The sequence below is a fragment of the Eriocheir sinensis genome, chromosome 47, assembly GCF_024679095.1.
Source record: "Eriocheir sinensis breed Jianghai 21 chromosome 47, ASM2467909v1, whole genome shotgun sequence".
In the NCBI taxonomy this organism is placed as follows: Eukaryota; Metazoa; Arthropoda; class Malacostraca; order Decapoda; family Varunidae; genus Eriocheir; species Eriocheir sinensis.
Genome location: NC_066555.1, coordinates 187,372 through 211,805, shown reverse-complemented (window position 1 = coordinate 211,805; position 24,434 = coordinate 187,372). Strand labels below are relative to the sequence as shown.

Below are 24,434 nucleotides of genomic sequence, written 5' to 3'. Positions count from 1 at the left end.
CTCCACCTCCTTTTCCTTCCCCTTTCTTCCCTTCTCTGACTCTCTCCACAATTCTTCCACCTTCCTTCTCCTCCTCCTCCTCCTTTTCCTTCCTCTGTCTTCCCTTCTCTGACTCTCTCCACAATTCTTCCACCTTCCTTCTCCTCCTCCACCTCCTTTTCCTTCCTCTGTCTTCCCTTCTCTGACTCCACAATTCTTCCACCTTCCTTTTCCTTCCTCTGTCTTCCCTTCTCTGACTCTCTCCACAATTCTTCCACCTTCCTTCTCCTCCTCCTCCACCTCCTTTTCCTTCCCCTTTCTTCCCTTCTCTGACTCTCTCCACCATTCTTCCACCTTCCTTCTCCTCCTCCTCCACCTCCTTTTCGTTCCTCTTTTTTCGCTTCTCTGACTCTCTCCACAATTCTTCCACCTTCCTTCTCCTCCTCCTCCTCCTTTTCCTTCCTCTGTCTTCCCTTCTCTGACTCTCTCCACAATTCTTCCACCTTCCTTCTCCTCCTCCACCTCCTTTTCCTTCCTCTGTCTTCCCTTCTCTGACTCTCTCCACAATTCTTCCACCTTCCTTCTCCTCCTCCACCTCCCTCTCCTTCCCCTTTCTTCCCTTCTCTGACTCTCTCCACAATTCTTCCACCTTCCTTCTCCTCCTCCACCTCCTTCCCCTTTCTTCCCTTCTCTGACTCTCTCCACAATTCTTCCACCTTCCTTCTCCTCCTCCTCCTCCTTTTCCTTCCTCTGTCTCCCCTTCTCTGACTCTCTCCACAATTCTTCCACCTTCCTCCTCCTCCTTTTCCTTCCTCTGTCTCCCCTTCTCTGACTCTCTCCACAATTCTTCCACCTTCCTCCTCCTTTTCCTTCCTCTGTCTCCCCTTCTCTGACTCTCCTGCATAAGAATATAAGGCATGGAGACAGGATATATAACAGTAATTTACATTTTATTTCACACCGGATGAACAACTCAACCCTATGTACAGGTCCCAACACACACATACTGGTGCTGACGTCTCCGCCTCTGTCCACGGTGATGTGACACAATGCAGAACTGAGCAATGTACAAATTCTTAAATGAGTTAAAGCCTTCGTCAGGATAACACAGGGCCAGTTTCACAGTTCCCCATGATGGGTTAGTAAGCTCCCAAACCAAAAGCTTCGAAATTTCCTTGTATAGTGTCTGGTGTTTGTATTCAAGTTCACGAATTTGATGAAACTATACGGGAAAAGTCTTGTGTATTTAGTGTGGCATCGAAGACCTCCCCATTATGGATTGTATGGGATTCTATAGTTTGGTTCGGGCTGTTACGAAGACACTGTGTTGGACTGTGAAACCAGCTCATAGAATCAATACGTAACTACCTAGGGCGACAAGGAACAACAGAAAACGCAATACAAGTGTCGTGTTGCAAAAGTTCCTCAGTCTCGAGACTCTTGGACGGACCATGCCACTCTCTCTATTTAGGAGTCAAATAAAACCTTACCAACATACAGCAATGGCACTCTGTTCCCTCACTTGACAGACGGCCCACGTACCTCCCTCCTTCTCTGTGGGCATGAAATAAAACCTAACCTAACCTAACCTACATATAGCAATAACACGCTCCCTTCTGTAGATGCCCCAGGAGGAAAAAAATGACCATGACAACCTATGTGACCCCTTTTTAACAATTTAACAGCTCCTCCTTCCTTCCTTCTTCCTTTTCTTTGGGGAATGAAATAAAACCTAACCTTACCTAACCTACACAGAGCTCTGACATCCTCTCTCCTCCCTCTGATGTCCCAAGAGAGGCTGGCTAGGGCAGACAACCTATGGGACCCCTTTTTAACAGTTCAACAGCTCCCTTTTCCTTCCTTTTCTTTGTGGAATGAAATAAAACCTAACCTAACCTAACCTACACAGAGCTCTGACATCCTCTCTCTCCCCTCTGATGTTCCAAGAGAGGCTGGCTAGGACAGACAACCTATGGGACGCCTTCCTAATAGTTTAACAGCTCCCTTTTCCTTCCTTTTCTTTGTGGAATGAAATAAAACCTAACCTTACCTAACCTGCATAGAGCTCTGACATCCTCTCTCTTCCCTCTGATGTCCCAAGAGAGGGTGGCTAGGACAGACGACCTATGGGACGCCTTCCTAATAGTTTAACAGCTCCCTCTTCCTTTTCTTTGTGGAATGAAATAAAACCTAACCTTACCTAACCTACACAGAGCTCTGACATCCTCTCTCCTCCCTCTGATGTCCCAAGAGAGGCTGGCTAGGACAGACAACCTATGGGACGCCTTCCTAATAGTTTAACAGCTCCCTCTTCCTTTTCTTTGTGGAATGAAATAAAACCTAACCTAACCTAACCTACATAGAGCTCTGACATCCTCTCTCTCCCCTCTGATGTTCCAAGAGAGGCTGGCTAGGACAGACAACCTATGGGACGCCTTCCTAATAGTTTAACAGCTCCCTCTTCCTTTTCTTTGTGGAATGAAATAATACCTAACCTTACCTAACCTACACAGAGCTGACATCCTCTCTCCTCCCTCTGATGTCCCAAGAGAGGGTGGCTAGGACAGACGACCTATGGGACGCCTTTTTGATAGTTTAACAGCTCCCTCTTCCTTCCTGATGCTCATCCAATCCCATCAGTGCCAAGTCTTCCTGTATACACCTTCTCCACGTTTTCCTAGGTCTACCAACTGGTCTCCTTCCTTCTACCTCCAATCTCTCCAGCACTGTATCCTCACCTACTCTCTTCACATGTCCAAACCATCGAAGTCTTTCCCTTGTGAGCACTGTTTCCAGGTCCTCTACTCCACATCTGTTAGCCACATCTGCACTGGTCACCCTATCTTGCCACCTGATCCCCGCCATATACCTCAGCATTTATACCTCTTTGGGACATGCAAGAAACACTCATTTTTTCAACAATATATACAGCACAAAAGATAAAAAATAAAACCACAAACAAATATCACTAAAACCTCGACGGCAGAATAATGTGATAAAAGAAGTAAAAATTGTACCAAAAAGAATGTTAAAACTTTCCTTGTGACAGAACACCACATTGAAAAAACTTGAATTAGAAGAGAATGCAAGGGAGGAAGGGAGGGAGAGAGAGAGAACAGGAGATAGAAAGACAGAGAGAGAGGAAAAAAAGGAGATGGACAGAGACACAGAGAATGAATAGGAAACAGAAAGAAAAGGAGATGACGAGATAGAGAAAATGAGATGGAGAGAGACAGAGAAAGAAGAGAAAGAGAGAAAATGAGATGAAGAGAGAGATAGAGAGGGAGACACACACACACACACAGACATAGAAAGTGAGACAGAAAATCACCCAGAAAAAGAGCGAATGAATGAATTAGAGGCAGAGAAAGACAGGGAGATACATATACATAAACAGAGGCAGAGAGAAAGAGAGAGAGAATAAACACAGCCCCTTCCACACCCCCCACTACTTGGTCAGGCTCTCCAAATAGTCTTTCACGTTGTCGAAGCCGCGAGCCCGAGCGATGTTTATAAGGATGCCCGTCGCTCCCTTCCCACTTCGGTTGCGGCAGATTGAGCAGTTGCATAGGCCACGGCAGGGGGGGCACATCCAACGCTGGGGGGAAGGGGGAGAAAGGGGGGTTTAAATAGAGCTGGGGTGTGTGTGTGTGTGTGTGTGTGATTTGGTATTAAAACTGATTGCTTGCTTTCTTTCTTAATTGATTTTCTGATGGTATTGATTGACTGACTGACTCCTCTTCCTCCTTTCCCTGGCATCCACTCCCCACTCCCCTCGCCAGTCACTCCTCCCACCCTTCCCTCCCCAGCAACACCCACTCCCCTACTTACTCCCCAGGCAAAACACACTCCCCTATTCACTCTGTCACCAACTCCCCTCCCCCAGTCACTCCTCCCACCCCCTTCCCTCCCCAGTAACACCCACTCCCCTACTTACTCCCCAGGGAAAACACACTCCCCTATCCACTCTGTCACCCACTCCCCTCGGCAGTCACTCCTCCCACCCCTTCCCTCCCCAGTAAACCCCACTCCCCAACTTACTCCCCTACCCACTCTGTCACCCTACTCCCCCAGTCACTCCTCCCACCCTTACCTCCCCAGCAACACCCACTCCCCTACTTACTCCCCAGGCAAAACACACTCCCCTATTCACTCTGTCACCAACTCCCCTCCCCCAGTCACTCCTCCCACCCTTACCTCCCCAGCAACATCCACTCCCCTACTTACTCCCCCAGCAAAACACACTCCCCTATCCACTCTGTCACCAACTCCCCTCGGCAGTCACTCCTCCCACCCTTCCCTTCCCCCGCAAACCCCACTTTCCCACTCCTACCTCCCCAGCAGTACCCACACCCCTTTATCCCCCCCCCCCCCCTACCCCCAAACACTCCTCTCCCTTCCACCTCCTTACTAAAAAAAAAAAAAAAAAACACTAACCACTCCCATCCCTACTCCATCACTCCCACCCACTCCCCCCCTGTCCTGCCCCTCTTCCCCTCCCCCCCTTCACTCACAGCGTCCATGAGAGCCTCCCGGACGTCCTCTCCGTACCGGTTCTTGAGGCACGGCCCGCAGAACATACCGCGGACCCCAGAGCAGTCCCCTGAGCGGCACACCGTCTTCGTATCCATCGTCTTCTGTCTGGGGGTGGAAGATGGGGTGAGGGGTGAGGGGGGGGAGATGGGGTGCTAGTGTTGTTACTGTTGTGATTTTTTTTATTTTTTTTTACAGCGAAGGAGACATCTCAAGGGCAACAAAAAGAGTGCCGAGAGAATAAAAAAAGCCCATTACTATTGTTATTTCTGCACATATAAGATGATGATGATTTTATGAGCCTGGTGGTAGTTTGAGAAATCCTCTGAGCCACGAACATGAAAAAACACGCATGAGAATTGGCCTTTGAGAATAATTTATGCGAAAACCAGAAGAATGGAGATGGAATAAGTGGAGTTGAAGGCAGGGAAAGGTGGAAGAGGAGGCAGGAAAAGGTGGAGGTAGAGGAGGAAAAAGTTGGAGGTGGAAGCATGGAAGTAGAAAAATGTGGAAGTCGAGGGATGGAGGTGTGAAAAAGTGGAAGAGGAGGCAGAAAAAGGTGGAGGTAGTGGAGGAAAAAATTAGAAGTGGAACCATGCGAGTAGAAAAAAGTGGAGGTCGAGATGGAAAAAAATGTTATTATTATTACTATTATTATTATTATCATTATTATTATTACATAGATGTATATAGAGAGAACATATGGGCAACGGTACCATATTATCGTACCCATACCTGCCCCCACCATCACCCCTATCCCCCATACACACCTGCATTGACCCCATACCTGCCCCCACCATCACCCCTACCCCCATACACACCTGCATTGGCCCCATACCTGCCCCCCACCACCCCTACCCCCCATATACACCTGCATTGACCCCATACCTGCCCCACATCACCCCTACCCCCCCACACACCTGCATTGATGACAAGTGGTTCCTATGTGTGCGTTGTAAGTCTTCCCGCCGCTTCGATCCGCCACGTTCCTCAGGGCCGAGGCACTGATGTCCTCCGGCATTTGAATATTCACGTTGGGGTCGAAGGTCAGGTTGCCGCCGCCCCGCCGTCGCCCACCGCCAGACCCCTCGCTGCCCCGTGTGGACCCCGTGCTGCTCCGCCGGGCCGCCTCGCCGGTGTAGGGCGGCTCGTACTGGGTGACCCGCCGCATCTTGGCAACGTCCAGGTCCTGCGGAGGGAATGGCATAAAGAACTCCATTGCTCAATGAATAAGACCTCCTTAACCTGGTAGCAGCGGGGATCATGTTTCTTAATGGTCCCTCCAAGCGAGAAAAATGAGAAAAAATCACCCCTCACACAAACCATTTCATAATATATATCAAAGCATTTGTGATCAGATTATGCATCATCTATTTTGGGGGGGTTATATCATGGCACAAATTTGGCCCATCGCTGCTACACGGTAAAGCCACAAATCTGGCCCGTCGCTGCAACACGGTAAAGCCACAAATTTGGCCCGTCGCTGCTACACGGTAAAGACACAAATTTGGCCCGTCGCTGCTACATGGTAAAGCCACAAATTTGGCCCGTCGCTGCTACACGGTAAAGCCACAAATTTGGCCCGTCGCTGCTACATGGTAAAGCCACAAATTTGGCCCGTCGCTGCTACACGGTAAAGCCACAAATTTGGCCCGTCGCTGCTACATGGTAAAGCCACAAATCTGGCCCGTCGCTGCTACATGGTAAAGCCACAAATTTGGCCCGTCGCTGCTACTGGGTTAAGTTTCTTCCTATGGTGTCCTTCCCCTTCCTTCACTACACTTTCTCAAACCCTTCCTACTCCTTCTCACACTCTTTTCTACTCTTCCTCAGCCTTTCTACACTTCCTCACACCCTTCCTACTCTTCCTCACACCCTTCCTACTCTTCCTCACACCCTTCCTACACTTCCTCACACCCTCTCTACACCCATTAAGTCACCAGGTATTGTTTCTGTCCCCTCCCCTTTTATTTTCATTCTTCTCCTTAGTTTTCTGTCACTGTCTTTTATTTTTCATTTCTGTCATCTTATTTCATCTCCTTTCCCTCAAGATGCTTCCACACACACACACCAAAACAGTACTGCAGGTATGTGGGGGCCAGTAAACACGTCAGCATACACATTCACCAAGGCTTTGTGGGAGTGGTGGTGGTGGTGGGCATTTCCGAGGGTAGCTTTATGAGCCTGGTGGTACAGGTAACTCTCGATTTATGCGAGTTTGGTTTACGCGTTTTTGAAATAACGCGTGGTCCAAAATCCAAATAAATGTTTAATTTACACGTTTTTTTTCACTTATATGCGATATTTTATGGAGTGGCCACCAGATGTCTCACGCAACTGGACTCACACGGCCACACAGCTGAGCTCAGTTCTTCCCGCGCGCCACTTAAACAACAATACAGTACCCACGCTGCCACGCTACTCAACAACAACAACACCCTCGCTGCTGTGCTACCACGAGGGGAAGGGTAGCCAGAGGAGGAACCACGAGAGGGAGAGGAGTCAGAGTGATACAGTAGGCAATAAAGGTACAAACCTACCTCTTGTTTGATTTACACTGTTTTTGATTTACGCGACCTCTTCAAGGACACAATATTCTCATAAATCAAGAGTTACTTGTAGTTTGAGAAAGCCTCTGAGCCATGAACATGAAAAAACACACATGAGAATTGGCCTTTGAGAATAATTTATGTGAAAACCAGAAGAATGGAGACAGAATAAGTGGAGTTGAAGGCAGGGAAAGGTGGAAGAGGAGGCAGGAAAAGGTGGAGGTAGAGGAGGAAAAAGTTGGAGGTGGAAGCATGGAAGTAGAAAAATGTGGAAGTCGAGGGATGGAGGTGTGAAAAAGTGGAAGAGGAGGCAGAAAAAGGTGGAGGTAGTGGAGGAAAAATTAGAAGTGGAAGCATGGGAGTAGAAAAAAAAGTGGAGGTCGAGAGATGGAAGCAGGAAAAGTGGAAGAGGAGGCAGAAAAAGGTGGAGGTAGTGGAGGAAAAAATTAGAAGTGGAACCATGGAAGTAGAAAAAAGTGGAAGAGGAGGCAGAAAAAGGTGGAGGTAGTGGAGGAAAAAATTTAGAAGTGGAAGCATGGGAGTGGAAAAAAAGTGGAGGTCGAGAGATGGAAGCAGGAAAAAAGTGGAAGAGGAGGCAGGAAAAAGGTAAAAGTGGAGGCAGGAAAAAGTTAAAGAGGTGGAAGCATAAAAATAGGAAAAGGTGGAAGTGGAAGAATCTAACACCACCACCACCACCCACCTCCACAAAGCACTGAATGTCATCGTCCTCATCCTCGTCCTCCTTGTCTGATTGGGCGCCGTCAGAGCTTTGGTGGTGGCGGACGGGGAAGCGGAACTTGACGTAGAGAAGGCGCGGCTCCCTGTTCTCCTCATCCTCGTCCTCCTCCAGGGGTACCCAGTAGGGGTTGACGTCATCGTCCTGGATGAGCCGCTCCCACTCCTCCTGCGGGGTGAGGGGGCGCTCCTTCTGGCTCCTGCGGAAGGGGAGTGGTTGGCGGAGTGACGGTTGGGGTAAACAAAGCAAGGGATGAAAGTATATATGGACTGGTTAACTCTTGCATTAGGAAGTTGGACAGTAGTGTAGCAAAAGGATATAAGAACACCACACAGAGATAAAAGGAAACTACAAATAAAATAAATAAATATATGAATAGATAATTAAAAATCTCACCTTGTCTTTGGCGGCGAGGTGTACGGCATGAACCTGTGTCCGGCGCTGTGGCTGCGAGTGTGTCTGCGCGGTGCCCATCCCTCGCTGCACCGCCTCCGCTGCTGCTGCTTCCTGGGCGGCCGCTGCACCTCCTGGATGGCCGGCTTGGGGGGCGCCACGCTGGCCTTGAACTCCTGGAAGTCCTTCATCAGGGCATCCATCTGTGTGGGGGGAGGAAGGGAGAGGAAGGAACATTAGTATAACCCCCTCCTCATCCTTTATCTTTTGACCCGTTCTGTTCAAGTACCACCTTCTAACCAACTCAATCAACTTCATTCTCCTTATTTACAGGCTACTATGTATTAACCCAGTAGCAGCAATGGGCCAAATTTGTGACTTTACCATGTAGCAGTGACAGGCCAAATTTGTACCATGATATAGACCCGCCAAAATAAATGATACAAAAACTAATCACAAATGATTTGACATATATTATGAAATGGTTTGTGTGAGTCTTATGCTTACTAATTCCTTCTACTTCTCTCTCATTTACTGTCCTTTCTCTCTCTCTACCTTACTCAATTACTGCCTTTTAACTCTCTATCATGTCCTTCCTCCTCATTACCAGGCTACTATTAATACATGTGAGATAAAGAAAAATTCTTGATCCTTACTAATTCCTTCCACTTCTCTCTCAATTACTGTCCTTTCTCTCTCTCTACCTTACTCAATTACTGCCTTTTAACTCTCTCTATCATGTTCTTCCTCCTCATTACCAGGCTACTATTAATACATGTGAGATAAAGAAAAAGTCTTGATCCTTACTAATTCCTTCCACTTCTCTCGCAATTACTGTCCTTTCTCTCTCTCTCTACCTTACTCAATTACTGCCTTTTAACTCTCTCTATCATGTCCTTCCTCCTCATTACCAGGCAACTAATAGACGGCAATGAAACTCTACACAGACTGTCCAAAATTCAGTGTGGCAGAAATATAACAACACTTCCAGACAGTTGCCGTAGAATCTATATACAGCCGATAGTTAAAACATCGATTATGTGGTGTAACTATATTTATGTGGACCATTCATCTTGGGGGAGCTACTCTTCAAATACTGTTGCCGTCTGAGGGCTGTTAACACGTGCGACAGTTTGCATCCTTACCATCTGTTTCCTCTTCTGTATGTTCTGTTCCCTCAGCAGCTCAAACTCGCTGAGGTCTTGTGGCCGCAGCATCATCATCTTGGCGGCGCTGACTGTCTCGCTCTACCTGAGGACACGGTGGGAGTGTTGAGATAGAGAGGCTTTGGGGTGGTGGTCTCGGTAAGTTGAACACACTGCTTTGTACCCAGAATGGAAGTGGAAGTAGTGGTGGTGGTGGTGGTCGTAGTAGTAGTAGTAGTAGTAGTAGTAGTAGTAGTAGTACTGTAGGAGCAGTAGAAAAAGGAGGAAAATCATAGTAAACAAGAGGAAAGGAAAGGAAAACCATAGGAGAGAGAAGAAAAGGGGAGGAAAACCACTGGAAAGGAGAAAAAGGAAAGGGGGAGGAAAAAGAAGGAAACCTTGGAAAAGAGGAGGAAAGAGAAAATATAGGGAGGAAAAACATTGTAAAAGAGGAGGAAAGAGAAAATATGGGGAGGAAAAACATTGTAAAAGAGGAGGAAAGAGAAGATAAGGGGAGGAAAACATTGGAAAAGAAGAGGAAAGAGAAAATAAGGGGAGGAAAAACACTGGAAAAGAGGAGGAAAGAGAAGATAAGGGGAGGGAAAACGTTGGAAAAGAGGAGGAAAGAGAAGATAAGGGGAGGAAAAACACTGGAAAAGAGGAGGAAAGAGAAGATAAGGGGAGGAAAAACATTGGAAAAGAGGAGGAAAAACATTGGAAAAGAGGAGGAAAGAGAAGATAAGGGGAGGAAAAACATTGGAAAAGAGGAGGAAAGAGAAGATAAGGGGAGGAAAAACATTGGAAAAGAGAAGATAAGGGGAGGAAAAATATTTGAAAAAAGAAGATAAGGGGAGGAAAAACATTGGAAAAAAGAAGATAAGGGGAGGAAAAACATTGGAAAAAGAGAGGATAAGGGGAGGAAAAACATTGGAAAAGAGAAGATAAGGGGAGGAAAAACATTGGAAAAAAGAAGATAAGGGGAGGAAAAACATTGGAAAAAAGAAGATAAGGGGAGGAAAAACATTGGAAAAAGAGAGGATAAGGGGAGGAAAAACATTGGAAAAGAGGAGGAAAACCAAGAAAAGAGATAAAGCCTTTCTTACACTCTTCCCCTGCACAGCTTCCTCCTCCTCCTCTTCTTTAGCGGAAATACTCGATAATCTCTTCTTATATACTAATGCAATGTTCCCTACCTTATTCATGGCACACAGTAAATCCTAGCCACACAAACACTATATTTCTTTTCAGAGAGACTATATCCTTAAAAACTAGTTGGAGGTTCAAACATGTTCCTCCTCTCTGCTCCCTGCTGCTCCTCCTCTTCTTTAGTGGAAATACTCGATAGTCTCTTCTTATATACTAATGCAATGTCTCCTACCTTGTTAATGGCCTTATGGTAGAGAATTAGAACTATACAGACACTATATTTACCTTGGAGGAAGAAACTATTGGTAAAAACATGTTGCTCTTCTCTCTCCTCCTCCTCTTCTCCTTTCAAATGCTCGATAATTTCTTCTTATTTACTAATGCAACGTCCCCTACCTTGTTAATGGCCTTATGGTAGTGAATTAGAACTATACAGACACTTTATTTACCTTGGAGGAAGAAAATCAGGGTAAAAACTTGTTAGGGATTTACGAACACTTTTCTCTCCCCTTCCTTTCTTCAAAACACTCAATAATTTCTTCTTATATACTAATACAACGTCCCCTACCTTGTTAACGTCTTATGGTAGTGAATTAGAACTATACAGACACTATATTTACCTTGGAGGAAAAAAATCAGGGTAAAAACTTAACCTTCCTCTTCTTTTATAAAAATACTCAATAGTTTCTTCTTATTTACTAATGCAATGTCCCCTACCTTGTTAATGTCTTATGGTAGTAAATTAGAACTATACAGACACTATATTTACCTTGGAGGAAGAAAATCATGGTAAAAACTTGAAAACTTGTTTGGAATTTACGAACACACTTCTCTCCCCTTCCTTTCTTAAAACACTCAATAATTTCTTCTTATATACTAATACAACGTCCCCTACCTTGTTAATGTCTTATGGTAGTGAATTAGAACTATACAGACACTATATTTACCTTGGAGGAAGAAAATCAGGGTAAAAACTTGTTAGGAATTTACGAACACTTTTCTCTCCCCTTCCTTTCTTCAAAACACTCAATAATTTCTTCTTATATACTAATACAACGTCCCCTACCTTGTTAATGTCTTATGGTAGTGAATTAGAACTATACAGACACTATATTTACCTTGGAGGAAGAAAATCAGGGTAAAAACTTGTTAGGGATTTACGAACACTTTTCTCTCCCCTTCCTTTCTTCAAAACACTCAATAATTTCTTCTTATATACTAATGCAACGTCCCCTACCTTTCAAATGGCCTCATAAGTACTAAAGAGTCGACATATAAGCACTATTTACCTTATAGGGGAGACAATATTCGTAAAAGGTTGCTGGAAACTTGTTTGGGATTCACTTGCACACTCTGAGCCTCCTCCTTCTCCTCCTCTTCTTCCTTCAAATACTCGATAATCTCCTCCTATTTGACTGTTATTATGTTCTCCACCTCCTCAACGGTGTAATGGCAGTGGCATAAGTGAGTCCCAGCCACGCACACACAATATTAAGCAAGGAAAACAAGGAAAATAAGGAGGCTGTGTAGGTGGAGGTGAGTGTGGCGGTGCCCTTCCTTCCTTCCCGCGTTTTTCGTGTAAATATTGGACTTTTAAAGATGGCGCGGGGGCAAAATTTTTAATTGCTATCTTCTTCCTGGGTCTGTTTTGCTTATGTGGGGAAGATTTGTGTGTGTAAATTTATCTTTATCCTTTTGAATGACTTATCTATGCAGACTACTCAGGTCAGGTGTACTACTGCTACTACTGCGTTTGACACGGTGGAGCAGTCATTGCTTCAGGATTGCAAGAATACTGGAATTGAGGGTGGCGCGCTGGATTATCTGATGAGTTACCTTGAGAACAGATTGATTGATTGATTGATAGTTTATTGTTGCAGGTAAACAGCAAGGGAGAAGGGAGGAACATGCCATCCCAACCCCCAGGCAGGACAGTGTGTGATTATACAACTATTAGTACATGTGTAGGTAGCACCATGAAACTAAAATGATACAATGGTAGGAAGGAAAGCACAACAAGGGGGGGGTCGTGCGTGACGCCGATGGTAGATGACGTAGATGTGACCCGTACATGTCAAAGCAGCGCGAACCTCGGGGTGATAATGCGCGAAAGTCGGGATGGTAAGAATTCAGGACTAACCGCGAAACTCGAGGATCGCGAAACTCGAGAGGGCACTGTATATTTTTAGAGCTATGAAAACCAAGGTAACACTCCTTGTTGATCGAAGGGTTATTCAATAATTGTAGATAATGAGTCTGATGCCATCAGGGTGTAAGGTGACTGTTCTTAAAAGTTGCATGAATGTTTGAACTAGGGCACTTAAGGGGCAATATTTCCTTCTCTTTTCTCTGAACTATTTATTATGTTAGTCGCGCATGGCGCAAGTGTTGGGGGGGGCTTCCTCCCTAAGAAATATGGGCGGTGTTGTTATGATGAAAAGTTATCCATGAAATAGCTAATCATGGGCACACACCAGCATCAAGACTTATGGCAAGAAGAGACAGTACATATGAAAATTTTATTTTAATTAATAATGAGCCAATTATATACTACTGTATTAATACTTACAACCCAAAATCTTCAGTCCTTATAAATGTTACTTCCAAGGGTTTAAGTATTGAGAATCACATGTAAGGTAATGTGAATATTTGTTTTGCCAAATCAGTCCACTACAAAAACTGTGAACTTGGTCTTGTTCAGTACAAGAACATGAACCCATGTATGGTAGATGCAGTGGTATGCAGTGAAGCTCACTGAAATAGGTCACTGTTTAAATATTTGTTGTTAAATCTTAGTATATATCCCTTTGAGTTGTCAGAGTGGTGCCTTTTAATGTAGACTATGAATGGAAAGGGTAATGAATATTTGCATTGATAGCAAAGGTGCAGGAAGTATAGGTAGTTAATGCTATTCAAACAAACAGACTACCCATCAGAGGAAAATGGGGGAGAATGAGATAAAGGCAACTGCATAGGATCAAGGGAGATGTGGCCTTGTAAAGAATTTTAATCCTTATTAAAAAGATGTTGGAGTGATAGCAGAAATAGGAATAAATATAATGTACAAACTAGAGAAGATAAAGACTCTGCCATGGCCATTCCTTCTAGTGAAGCTCTGAATGCATATGATGGTAGAGATTGACAGATGGATACATGGCTACAACTTAAGATTAAAGTAGGTGATGTTTCTACACAGGCAAAAGCTATAGAATACTAATGATTTTCAATCGTGTTATGCCATACAGTGCAGCAATATTTTCTCATTGTACAGTGCAGCAATATTTTCTCATTGTACAATGCAGCAATATTTTCTCACATTTCCAGGTTGCAGTAAATGGGTTAGTGATTGGCTTGAGGCACAATTCCATGTTGAAGTTATTGATGACAAACTTACATCCTTATGCTAATAGGCTAAACCTAGTTTGCCTATATAAGGTAACTTTGCAGTATTACTTAATATATAAATGAGTCATAGTATTTATTGAGTAGGACTTGAGTTTAACTCACTGTAGATTCCATGAAAGGTAGCATGATATCTCATACGTTTTATTTGATTAAATGGCTACTGAGAAAAAAAAAGTATTTTTCACTTTCGTTGAGAGAATGATGACAATAATCTTGCAACGAAACCTGCCCACTGGATGGCCGCCCTGCCAGGCTCCATCACAAACACCGACCTCTACAACACCGTGGGCAGCAGATAATGGTGAGCAGAACAAGTGGCTGGCTGGCCGCCTCACACACACAACACCAAGGCATAGGAAAAGGAATTCCTTAGACACACCAGCTGGGTTTTCTTGAATTTACTAAGTCACACGGGATACGTGACAGAGATATGCGGTACACAGGATACAGGCGCAGGCATGCGGACACGAGTAATCAGACACTTCCTCTCAGTCGCCTCCTCCAGGCTTCTCCCAAGACACGGCGTCCCCTCAGCCTGTACCCTTCAGCATCTACAACTACAACACACATACAAACGTCACTTTCAAACAAACACATTTGCAACATTAAACAAACCTATTTGCAAAAGTACACTACATTCTCATTATACATGAACACTACATAAAAACAATTTATTGCAAAAGAATATTTCATGAAAAAAAATGTTGGCAGGTATAGGGATACTTTCCTCATGCTGTTGTAACTCGCAGTAACTGCAATGGACTTCTTTCCAATTTATTTTTTGACCTGCTTACATCAGGACAGTGTTTTGTGGGTTGGAGGTTTTCCAACTCACAATTCAATGAGAGACAGTTAAGCCCCGTTCACACTGTGCCGACTCTGGGCCACGACAACCCAGCGACTTTTCCATTTGACAAGTTGGTTCCCACGCTCCAAGAAGGGGGGGGGGGGGGGGTCTTGGCGTCTTGGTGTCTTGCCGTCTGTGTGGGACATTCGGCCAACTAGTTGCCAGCATGTCGTGCAAACCCTCACGACTTCAGACTCGCGTCACGACGTCGGCGCAGCATTCGGCAACAGTCTCAAGCCTCTTTCAAGACATGCCCGACCCTTTCACATCAACACCCAACACCTCGTGTACCCTAGAGTCGTGGGTAGTCGTGGCCCAGAGTCGGCACAGTGTGAACGGGGCTTAAGCTTGGGTACTTAATGATTTCTTAATATGTGAATTTTTGCACCAGAAATGAATTTAGCGATCAACAGATGTAATTAAGTATTAGCATCAAAGAGCCTGAGAGGAGTCTGAGAGTGGACTTAATTAATGGGGCTCTAAGATGCGGACACCTGACAGTGGAGTGATAAGTAATGGGGGTTATACCTATTACTCCATGGTCAGGCCAGAGCGATGGTGCCTATTTCAAAGCAGTAGTTATAGCAATTTCAGACTGACTGCAGTCCTCTGTCGTTGGGGTTACTCTGAGTCTAGTTGCCGAGCGTATGATGCTGGTGAGGTTGAAGCACACCTTCGGTTTCATATCTCTTATTGCAGTGAACGTACACTCCTACTGAGATGTATGAACTTGAGGAGAAAGACATGTTCTATGCTAAGTTTAACTCTATAGTCGACCAGTGCCCCCCGTGCGACACACCAATTATCTTGGGTGACTTTAATGCATCTACTGGCGCAGAGAGAGCTGGCTACGAGTTATGTACGTGCTAGTCTCCATTGCTCTGGCACCAGAAACGTAAACAGCTATTTCCTTCTGAACTTTGCAAAGTCCAGAAGGCTGAGGACTGCTGGTTCCAAGTTCCAATGACTCGAGCCTCGGTGCTGGATTCGGTACAGTAATGGTGGCAGTGTGGCCAAGGAGACTGATCACATCCTCGTTAGGACTCAATGGAGGATCCTCCATAATTGTAGGGATTTCTGGAGTGCTGAGTTCTTTGCAACCGACCACAAGCAAGCTTTGTGAAAAAATAAAATGGGTTTCACAGAACGAATCATGAATTATTGCGAATTTATTGTTCGCAACACACACTTGTAAGGCCTGAATCACACACACCGACTCACCTGTGTTGTTACCAGATCCTTCCTCCCAAAAATTACCCAATAACCCTTCTCCTATGGGCCCAAAGGTACGAGATACTGGTAATACTTATGGTTGTAGGGCCTCCTTATCCAACCTTGGGGTCGCGACCCCAAGTGAGGTCGCCATGCGTTTTTCCTGGGGTCACCAAGACCTCAAAATAAAAAAATGGTGTTGTTATATTATAATAACACATATACAACTAAACTAGTGGGGTCGCGGTCATGTCTAGAGGTGCATAATTAGGGTCGCCTGAAAAAAGGATGGGAACCACTGTTGTAGGGTTTTCAGAATAGGTTGGTCTGAAGTGTGTCGGGTAAGGTGTGCCGGCCTGTAGTAATGTAGAGGTAGTAAGTAGATGGCACGTTGCTCGCGTGTTCTACAGCAGTGTGCATGTACTGCGGTGTTACCATGGTGGAGGCTCACAGCTCACTGAGCGCGTGGCGAGCTAGAGCTGGCCTTGTCTCTCACGGGACATTCTAGAACATTCTTTCATGGTTTGAAGTGAATTCGAATAGCAACTGCTAATTTCGGATGCTCCGCTTCGCTCCCGGATTACCTTCACCTCCTGGACAACCCTTAATTCCTAACACACTCCCCACAGAAGATTGCATTTTAAAATTGCAATGAACAATTTGAGGAATATGAATTATTTAGAGTTGTTCTAAATCTGAGATCTAGATTAGAACTAATCAAGTTTTTGCTAATGATAGCAGGCTCACTTTTATTGTAGTGCCCAAAATCATTTTATGGAGTTGCATTGAAATTAATTCTCACCTCTTAAAGTAAAGTGAAGCATTTTATTTAGCTAATTCTCATCTTTTATTTTAAAGGAAGGTGTAGCATTTTATTCTTAGATCCTCACTCTGACGGGAACAGGTCAAGAGTGCAGCATTCATAAGGTACGTCCTCACTCTGACTTTAGTTTGTCAAAAGTGTAGCAAGACATCCTTACTCTGAACATAGTATATAAAGAGTGTAGCATTTTAAAGTAAAGAAGACTTTTTTAGGAGAAGAAAAAGGACAGAAGCAGACTCTAGACACACTTGATACTTTTGTCAGTTATTGAGTATTACAAAATTCTGGTCCACATGAGAGATATTTATGTAACTTATTCTTTCCATGCATCTTGGTAGACAGTAAAATTATCTATCAGTTTATCGATGTAACTATCTGTCTATCTCTCTATCAATCAACTAATCTATCTTTCTATCTATCTGTATTTGTGGCACCTTGTAACAGCATCCATTGGTAACACACACACACACACACACAAACACTAGTATATCTTTTCCTCCTCCTCCTCCTCCTCCTCCTTATCATTACCATTATCATTAATCTGCCTTCCCATGATGAGCAATGAATGATTTTAAAGACACTTGCAAACTATACATATAAGAAAACATTGACAGTATAAAACCTAATGCTGCTTTATGACCTTGCTCTCTCTCTCTCTCTCTCTCTCTCTTCCCTTCTCTCTCTTTCCTTTCCTTCCCTTCTCTTCGTATCCCATCCTATCCAATCTCTTCACTTCTCTCCATTTTTCTTTCTTTCTCACACACACACACACACACACACACACAAACACATCCCCTCACACACAAACACATCCCTTCACACATACAAACACATCCCTTCACACATACAAACACATCCCTTCACACACACAAACACATCCCTTCACACACACAAACACATCCCTTCACACCCACGGTCACTAGAACTCATCCTTCTCCGAGGCAGTCCGGGCAGAGTCCCCCTTGGCACCCTGACCCTTGGGCGACGGGGGAGACTTGACATCCTCCCCGTAGGGCTCGGTGAGGCACTGGCGTTCCCGCAGCACCTGGGAGCACACCGCCTCCTGCAGCGTGTCGCCCTGGTCCCCAAAGTACCAGTCGCTGATGACCTCCTCGTTGTCCTCCACGAAGCCCTCACACTGCAGGAGGAAGGAAGTTTGATTGGGTTAAGATGTGCTGTTAACCCCTTGGATGCAGATTTCCTACAAAAAGACATCATCAAGCTGCAGGAGTGCAACAAAAAGTGGCTGCTCCAATTTAGTGAAGAAAAATGTGAGGTCATGCATCTTGGGAGGGGAAATCCAGCACACCAATATCACATGGGAAACACTCCACTACACACCACGGAGGCAGAGAAAGACCAGGAGCATATGTTACCAGGCTACCAGTGAAGGCGAAATTCGTGCCAATCGCAGCGGACGGGTTAAGGGAGAGAGAGAAAGGTGTGTTGATGTATCTATGGAGAAAGGTGTGTTTATTTATTTATAGGGAAGGCATTGTTGATGTATTTATAGGGAAGGCATTGTTTATGTATTCACAAGGAGGTTAGGTTAGGCTGTGTTCTTAGGTAAAGTAGAGAAGGTTGTGTTAGCCTGTGTTTAAGTATTTATAGGGAAGGCATTGTTTATGTATTCACAGGGAGGTTAGGTTAGGCTGTGTTCTTGGGTAAGGTAGAGAAGGTTGTGTTAGCCTGTGTTTAAGTATTTACAGGGAAGGGATTGTTTATGTATTCACAGGGAGGTTAGGTTAGACTGTGTTCTTGGGAAAGGAAGAGAAGGTTGTGTTAGCCTGTGTTTACGTAGTTATTGAAAAGGCATTGTTTATTTATTTAACCCAGTAGCAGTGACGGGCCAAATTTGTGGCTTTACCGTGTACCAGTGATGGGCCAAATTTGTGGTTTTATCGTGTACCAGTGACGGGCCAAATTTGTGGCTTTACCGTGTACCAGTGATGGGCCAAATTTGTGGCTTTACCGTGTACCAGCGACGGGCCAAATTTGTGGCTTTACCGTGTACCAGCAACGGGCCAAATTTGTGGCTTTACCGTGTACCAGCAACGGGCCAAATTTGCGGCTTTACCATGTACCAGCGACGAGCCAAATTTTTCCCATGATATAAACCCCCCAGAACAGATGATGCATAAACTGATCACAAATTCGTTGATATATATTATGAAATGGTTTGTGTGAGTGATGATTTTTTGTCATTTTTCTCGCTTAGAAGGGCTACCATTACCACTAACACTGGGTTAACGGTGAGGCTGTGTTAGGCTGTGTTCTTGAGTAAGGTAGAGAAGGGTGTGTTAGGCTGTGTTCTTGAGTAAGGTAGAGAAGGCTGTGTTAGGCTGTGTTCTTGAGTAAGGTAGAGAAGGGTGTGTTAGGCTGTGTTCTTGAGTAAGGTAGAGAAGGGTGTGTTAGGCTGTGTTCTTGAGTAAGGTAGAGATGGGTGTGTTAGGCTGTGTTCTTGAGTAAGGTAGAGATGGGTGTGTTAGGCTGTGTTCTTGAGTAAGGTAGAGAAGGCTGTGTTAGGCTGTGTTCTTGAGTAAGGTAGAGAAGGCTGTGTTAGGCTGTGTTCTTGAGTAAGGTAGAGAAGGGTGTGTCAAGCTGTGTTCTTATGGGGAAGGAGGGCTGTGTTCTTGAGGCAGAGAAGGCAGGACAAGGGGAGGAAGGCTGTGTAAATCATAGTTCTTGAGGTAGAGAAGGCTGAATTTTTAAGGCAGAGGAAGGCTGTGTTGTTAAAGTGAAAGTAAGGCTGTGTGTGTCCTTAGTGTTGTCCTCCTGCAGCTTCCTCCTCCTCCCCTCCTATAGTGTTGTGTTCACCTGTGTCTTGAGGTGTGCCACTTCCGCAGAGGGCTCGTCCCACAGGTCCATGGGGATGCCCAGGTCCACCTTCACACCCTTGTTCCTGCAACACACAGACAAACATGTAGGCACTCACTACAACATTATTTTTACTCTTACTACTACACACACACACACACACACACACACATTGTTGAAGCGAGCAGTGTCCATATTATGAAGGAAAAGTTGGACAAATATAGACTGGGAGACAGGACTGTCCGAGCTTGAGCTCAGGCCCTGTATACTACAAATAGGTAAATACACATACACACACTGCTCTGGTAGCTCAGTGGTTAAAGCTCTGCACTGCCAGGCTTCACAGCCTGGTAGGTGAAGGTTCGAGCCCTGCTTAGGCTGGGATTTTTCCGCTTAATAATACTAATACTAAAGAGCATGTCCTGCTGCCAACACTCACACCAGGTTATGCAGGGTCTGGAAGGTCTGGCTCATCTTCTTGGCCCAGCGCGTGGAGTCCGTGCGCTCCTTGTGGATGCGGTAGTCCATCATACCCCGGCACACCTCCTCCAGGGTCTCCACCAGGCGCAGCTCCCTGGAACAACACATGCCCCTTAGGGAAGCTGCTTGGCCACACACACTAAACAAAGAGTGATGAGGGAGTCTCCATAACAACCCTAACACATTGATTTGTGTTTTATATTATTTATCATTGCTGTTTGTTGATAAAATTACTTTAAATCTGGATAAAACAACAAGTAAAATGATTTTTATATAATATTTTGTTGAGATAAGGGACGCATGAATGGGAGTTACGTTAGTTTCAATGGGGAAATCCGTTTTGGTTTACGAGTGTTTTGGTGTGCAGCACAATTCCAGAATGAATTAAACTCGTAAACCGCGGTATGACTGTACTTCACCTGAAACCATTTTTACATCCCCATGCAACTTCCCTATCATTTATTTTTGGCATAATAGGTGAAGAGATGGACCCAGACTGACCCCCCTATGTGATACAACCCTTCCCCAGACTGACCCCCCTATGTGACACAACCCTTCCCTAGACTGACCCCCCTATGTGACACAACCCTTCTGCTTGCTTACGATTTGTTGTACTTGGTTTTCTTCTTCTTGGTATCCATGCTGTAGCCCATCTCAATGACCCCCGACGAGTCCTTGGCCTGCAGACGCTCACCCACCTCCTTGGTCACCAGCTTGCACACTGCGGCAACAACACACTCAAGTTAGTCAGGGCCCTTGATTGTTGGGGGGGAGTGAGGAGGGAGCGTGGAGAGGGGTTCATATCATAGAGTTACTTGAAGTGATAGGCTGAGATTAAAATGACTAGGTACTTCCGCATGATAATTACCTCTGGGAGTAAATAAATAGACAATCAAAGAGGGCAGGTACATAGATATATACACAGGTAGTTTTACACAAGTTGAAATGAATGTGAAGTCAAAAATACAATACATTTCATATATTTCCATCAGTGCCACAAACAAAGCCTTTCAGTTCCCTTGTATTCTTAACCCCTTGACTGCATATTTCCTTGCAGAAGACCTCACCAAGCTACAGGAATGGAACAAAAAGTGGCTGCTACAATTCAATGAAGAAAAATGTAGAGTCCTGCACCTTGGAAGGGGATATCCAGCACACCAATACCACATGGGAAACACTTCACTACCCACCACAGAGCCAGAGAAAGACCTGGGACTACATGTTACCAGGTTACCAGTGAAGGGATATCCAGCACACCAATACCACATGGGAAACACTTCACTACCCACCACAGAGCCAGAGAAAGACTTGGGACTATATGTTACCAGGTTACCAGTGAAGGGATATCCAGCATACTAATACCACATGAAAAACACTCCACTATCCATCACAAAGGCAGAGAAAGACCTGGGACTATATGTTACCAGGCTACCAGTGAAGGGATATCCATCATACCAATACCACATGGGAAACACTCCACTATCCACCACAGAGCCAGCCAAAGAAAGACCTGGGACTATATGGTACCAGGCTACCAGTGAAGGGACATCCAGCACACCAATACCACATGGGAAACACTCCACTATCCACCACAGAGCCAGAGAAAGACCTGGGACTATATGTTACCAGGCTACCAGTGAAGGGATATCCAGCATACCACTACCACATGGGAAACACTCCACTATCCACCACAGAGGCAGAGAAAGACCTGGGACTATAAGGTACCAGGCTACCAGTGAAGGCAAAATCCGTGCCAATCGCAGCGGACGGGTTAAGTACCAGACACATCTTCAGTCACCCTCGCACTCACCTTCACAGTCAGTGGCGTACCTCACCCCATACTCCTCCTCCTCAATGTTCTTCTTGGCCAGGGCACCCACACACATCCACACCAGGACTAACAAGTGTAACCTCAGCTCCATGGTGGACGGCCCGCAGAACACAGCACCGGCACCTCATGTACTGGCAAGGCCCTGGCGCACACCTGGCCTGTGTGTGTGTTGGCTCTCTCACTCGTCACCTCCCCTGAACCTCCTGCACCTGGCAAAGGAAGAATAAATTAGGGAAAAACATGAGGTAAGGATTAAGACAGAGAGATTAGGGTTTTTTTTTTTTTTTTTTTTTTTTTTTTACAGCAAAGGAGACAGTTCAAGGGCACAAAAAAAGTAAACATTAATAAAAAAAAAATGCCCTCTTCGCTGCTCTAAAAAAAAGAATCCAAAAGATAGGTCAGTTCGGGAGGAGAGGAGCTGGAGGTGTCCTGATACCCTCCCTCTTGAAAGATTCAGGAGGAAATACAGATGAGCAGGATGAAGAAAGATTGTCAATTGTTGGGATGAACCGAAAGGAGGGATGAAATGCTGGTGCTTAACCCCTTGAACAGGGGTGGGATGAGCATAGGATGAGGCATGAGAGAGTCGAAAGTCGGGCGGGGCAGGGGAGGAGGGGGAGGTTAGCAAGTTCAGAAGAGCAGTCAAGAGTGAAGATAGAAAAAGAGAGAAGAGAAAGAGAGAGAGATTTTTCATGTTGAAGAGAAGAGGAGGAGGAGAAACGCATAAGATAAGGAATGGTAGTACATGAATGCCTAACCTCCCATGTCAGGGGTGTACCCAGGGCTGTAAAAGGGAAGGGGGTCTTTTTCAACTAAATCAGGACACTCACTACTTTTATCTTTTTAGGAGCAGCGTTTAGCAGGCTTTTTTTGTCTCCTTTTTTTTATGCCCTTGAGCTGCTTCCATTGCTGTAAAAAAAAATGTGGACCTTTGAAGCCACTTGAAGAGCAAAGCCAAATCAGCTGGAGGGAGGAGGGTAAAAATTGACATATCTGGGTGCAAGTGCCGGCTGTCACAAACTGGGACTTTTTGTTTTGTTTTGATTTTCACAGAAACCGGACCTTATAGCAGATACGATGGGGGGTTGTCTGACCTCCTTGCTTGTCCTTGTACCTTCCACAGACTGCCAGTGAGTCAGCCCTTATGTAAGTCCTCCTACAACACATGAATGCCTAACCTTCCCATAGGGGTGTCATGCCTGCCCTGTGTCATCAGCCTTCCCCGGCCTGCCAGAGTGTGTCAGCCCTTCAACAAGCCCTCCTACAACACATGAATGCCTAACCTTCCCATAGGGGTGTCATGCCTGCCCTGTGTCATCAGCCTTCCACGGCCTGCCAGAGTGTGTCAACCCTTCAACAAGTCCTCCTACAACACATGAATGCCTAACCTTCCCATAGGGGTGTCATGCCTGCCCTGTGTCATCAACCTTCCCCGGCCTGCCAGAGTGTGTCATCCCTTATGTAAGTCCGCCTACAACACATGAATGCATAACCTTCCCATATGTCATCAGCCTTCCACGGCCTGCCAGTGAGTCAGCCCTTCAACAAGCCCTCCCCTTCAACAAGTGCTCCCATAACACAAAAATACTTTATCTCCCTGCTTGTGCCTGCCCTGTGTCATCAACCTTCCACGGCCTGCCAGATCAAATGTGTCAGCCCTAGCGTAAGTCTTCCTTCCAGAGGCTCCAGGGCCAACGAGACAAAGATGAGCACCGAGGCCAGGCGCAGTGACACCATGTTCCACCTGGAGGAGGGCGGCGTCCCCTTCACTATAAAAAAAAATATAACATGTATAAAACAATATTCCCAGCCCTGGGCCACGCCGCCGCTAAGGGTCCCTCAGGCTCTCCTCCTGTCTTACCCCAGCTGTAAATAGTCTTTCCCTACCTGTGTGTTGTCTAGTGTTCCATGTGTTGGCCTTGTCTCGGGTGTCTGGGCGGCCTGGGGGAGAGAGAGCCACGGGGTGTTCGCGGGACGCGAGCGTGTTGAGTTGAGATGACGTGTTGACACTCCTCCTCCCTCCAACGGTCTGGGTCTTGGTTATCACAATACTACTACTACTACTACTACTACTACTACTACTACTACTACTACTACTGCTACTACTACTACTAGCTACTACTGCTTCTATTATACTACTACTGCTACCACTATACTGCTATATATTTCAACTCCTCGATCGCCCTCCCTATTTCCCTCGATCCCAGCATCCGGCCTGCATCTTTTTTTTTTTTCTTTTTTTTCCAGCAGCCTTATTTCACATATTATCTTTCTCTTTTACATCCATATTTTATCTCCGCAGTCTTTTGCAATCCCTACTTCATCTCCTCTCCCTCCCCATTAAATTCTCTCTTATAACTGCACGTACAGCATCGATCCTTCATCTCGATCACTTTCAAAATCTTCATATCTCACATTCAGCATCCTCATCTCGATCACTATATAGTCCTCAGAATCCTCATCTCACTTTCGATTAGCATATCCTAGCTCATCATCTCAGTCCTCAGCATATCCTCGATCATATCTCACTTTCATAAT

General features: G+C 45.3%; 2 protein-coding genes across 45 annotated transcripts; both read right to left on the bottom strand.

Annotated features, from left to right (window-relative positions):
* Positions 1–912: 912 nt before the first annotated feature.
* On the bottom strand, positions 913–12,201 carry LOC126981197 (cell division cycle-associated protein 7-like). 42 transcript variants are annotated; one of them, XM_050831984.1, is made up of 10 exons: positions 11,771–12,200; positions 9,336–9,441; positions 8,194–8,393; positions 7,762–7,996; positions 5,433–5,701; positions 4,494–4,620; positions 2,475–3,577; positions 2,185–2,324; positions 1,950–2,034; positions 913–1,795 (listed from the first exon to the last, which is right to left on the bottom strand). In XM_050831984.1, exons 2-7 carry the CDS (start codon positions 9,411–9,413, stop codon positions 3,428–3,430), a joined length of 1,059 nt encoding a protein of 352 aa, XP_050687941.1. In that variant the 5' UTR covers positions 9,414–9,441; positions 11,771–12,200; the 3' UTR covers positions 913–1,795; positions 1,950–2,034; positions 2,185–2,324; positions 2,475–3,427. The 42 variants fall into 42 exon arrangements, with proteins under 42 accessions (XP_050687941.1, XP_050687949.1, XP_050687944.1 ...); XM_050831992.1 differs by lacking the exon at positions 1,950–2,034 and adding an exon at positions 1,881–1,949 and having other exon boundaries at positions 913–1,726; positions 2,254–2,403; positions 2,552–3,577; XM_050831987.1 differs by lacking the exon at positions 2,185–2,324 and adding an exon at positions 2,325–2,403 and having other exon boundaries at positions 1,950–2,024; positions 2,552–3,577.
* Positions 12,202–16,750: 4,549 nt separating this feature from the next.
* On the bottom strand, positions 16,751–23,949 carry LOC126981198 (protein canopy 4-like). 3 transcript variants are annotated; one of them, XM_050831997.1, is made up of 7 exons: positions 23,784–23,949; positions 21,876–22,105; positions 20,669–20,786; positions 20,025–20,159; positions 19,586–19,670; positions 17,679–17,906; positions 16,751–17,648 (listed from the first exon to the last, which is right to left on the bottom strand). In XM_050831997.1, the coding sequence occupies exons 2-6, from the start codon at positions 21,985–21,987 to the stop codon at positions 17,688–17,690; spliced, it is 669 nt and encodes a 222-aa protein (XP_050687954.1). In that variant the 5' UTR covers positions 21,988–22,105; positions 23,784–23,949; the 3' UTR covers positions 16,751–17,648; positions 17,679–17,687. The 3 variants fall into 3 exon arrangements, with proteins under 3 accessions (XP_050687954.1, XP_050687953.1, XP_050687955.1); XM_050831996.1 differs by having other exon boundaries at positions 16,751–17,906; XM_050831998.1 differs by having other exon boundaries at positions 16,751–17,906; positions 21,876–22,099; positions 23,784–23,942.
* Positions 23,950–24,434: the final 485 nt, after the last annotated feature.

Bases quoted from the DNA above. Each gene is read 5' to 3' on its own strand.
- LOC126981197 (XM_050831961.1), bottom strand. From the start codon at position 9,413: ATGATGATGCTGCGGCCACAAGACCTCAGCGAGTTTGAGCTGCTGAGG. The intron at 5,702-7,761 runs GTGGGTGGTGGT...TTCCCTCCGCAG, and splicing joins ACATTCAGTGCTTTGTGGAG to GACCTGGACGTTGCCAAGAT. The intron at 4,621-5,432 runs GTGTGTGGGGGG...TTCCACCCCCAG, and splicing joins ACCACTTGTCATCAATGCAG to ACAGAAGACGATGGATACGA.
- LOC126981198 (XM_050831996.1), bottom strand. From the start codon at position 21,987: ATGGAGCTGAGGTTACACTTGTTAGTCCTGGTGTGGATGTGTGTGGGT. The intron at 20,787-21,875 runs GTGAGTGCGAGG...TTGTTGCCGCAG, and splicing joins GTACGCCACTGACTGTGAAG to TGTGCAAGCTGGTGACCAAG. The intron at 19,671-20,024 runs GTGAGTGTTGGC...TGTGTGTTGCAG, and splicing joins CAGACCCTGCATAACCTGGT to GAACAAGGGTGTGAAGGTGG.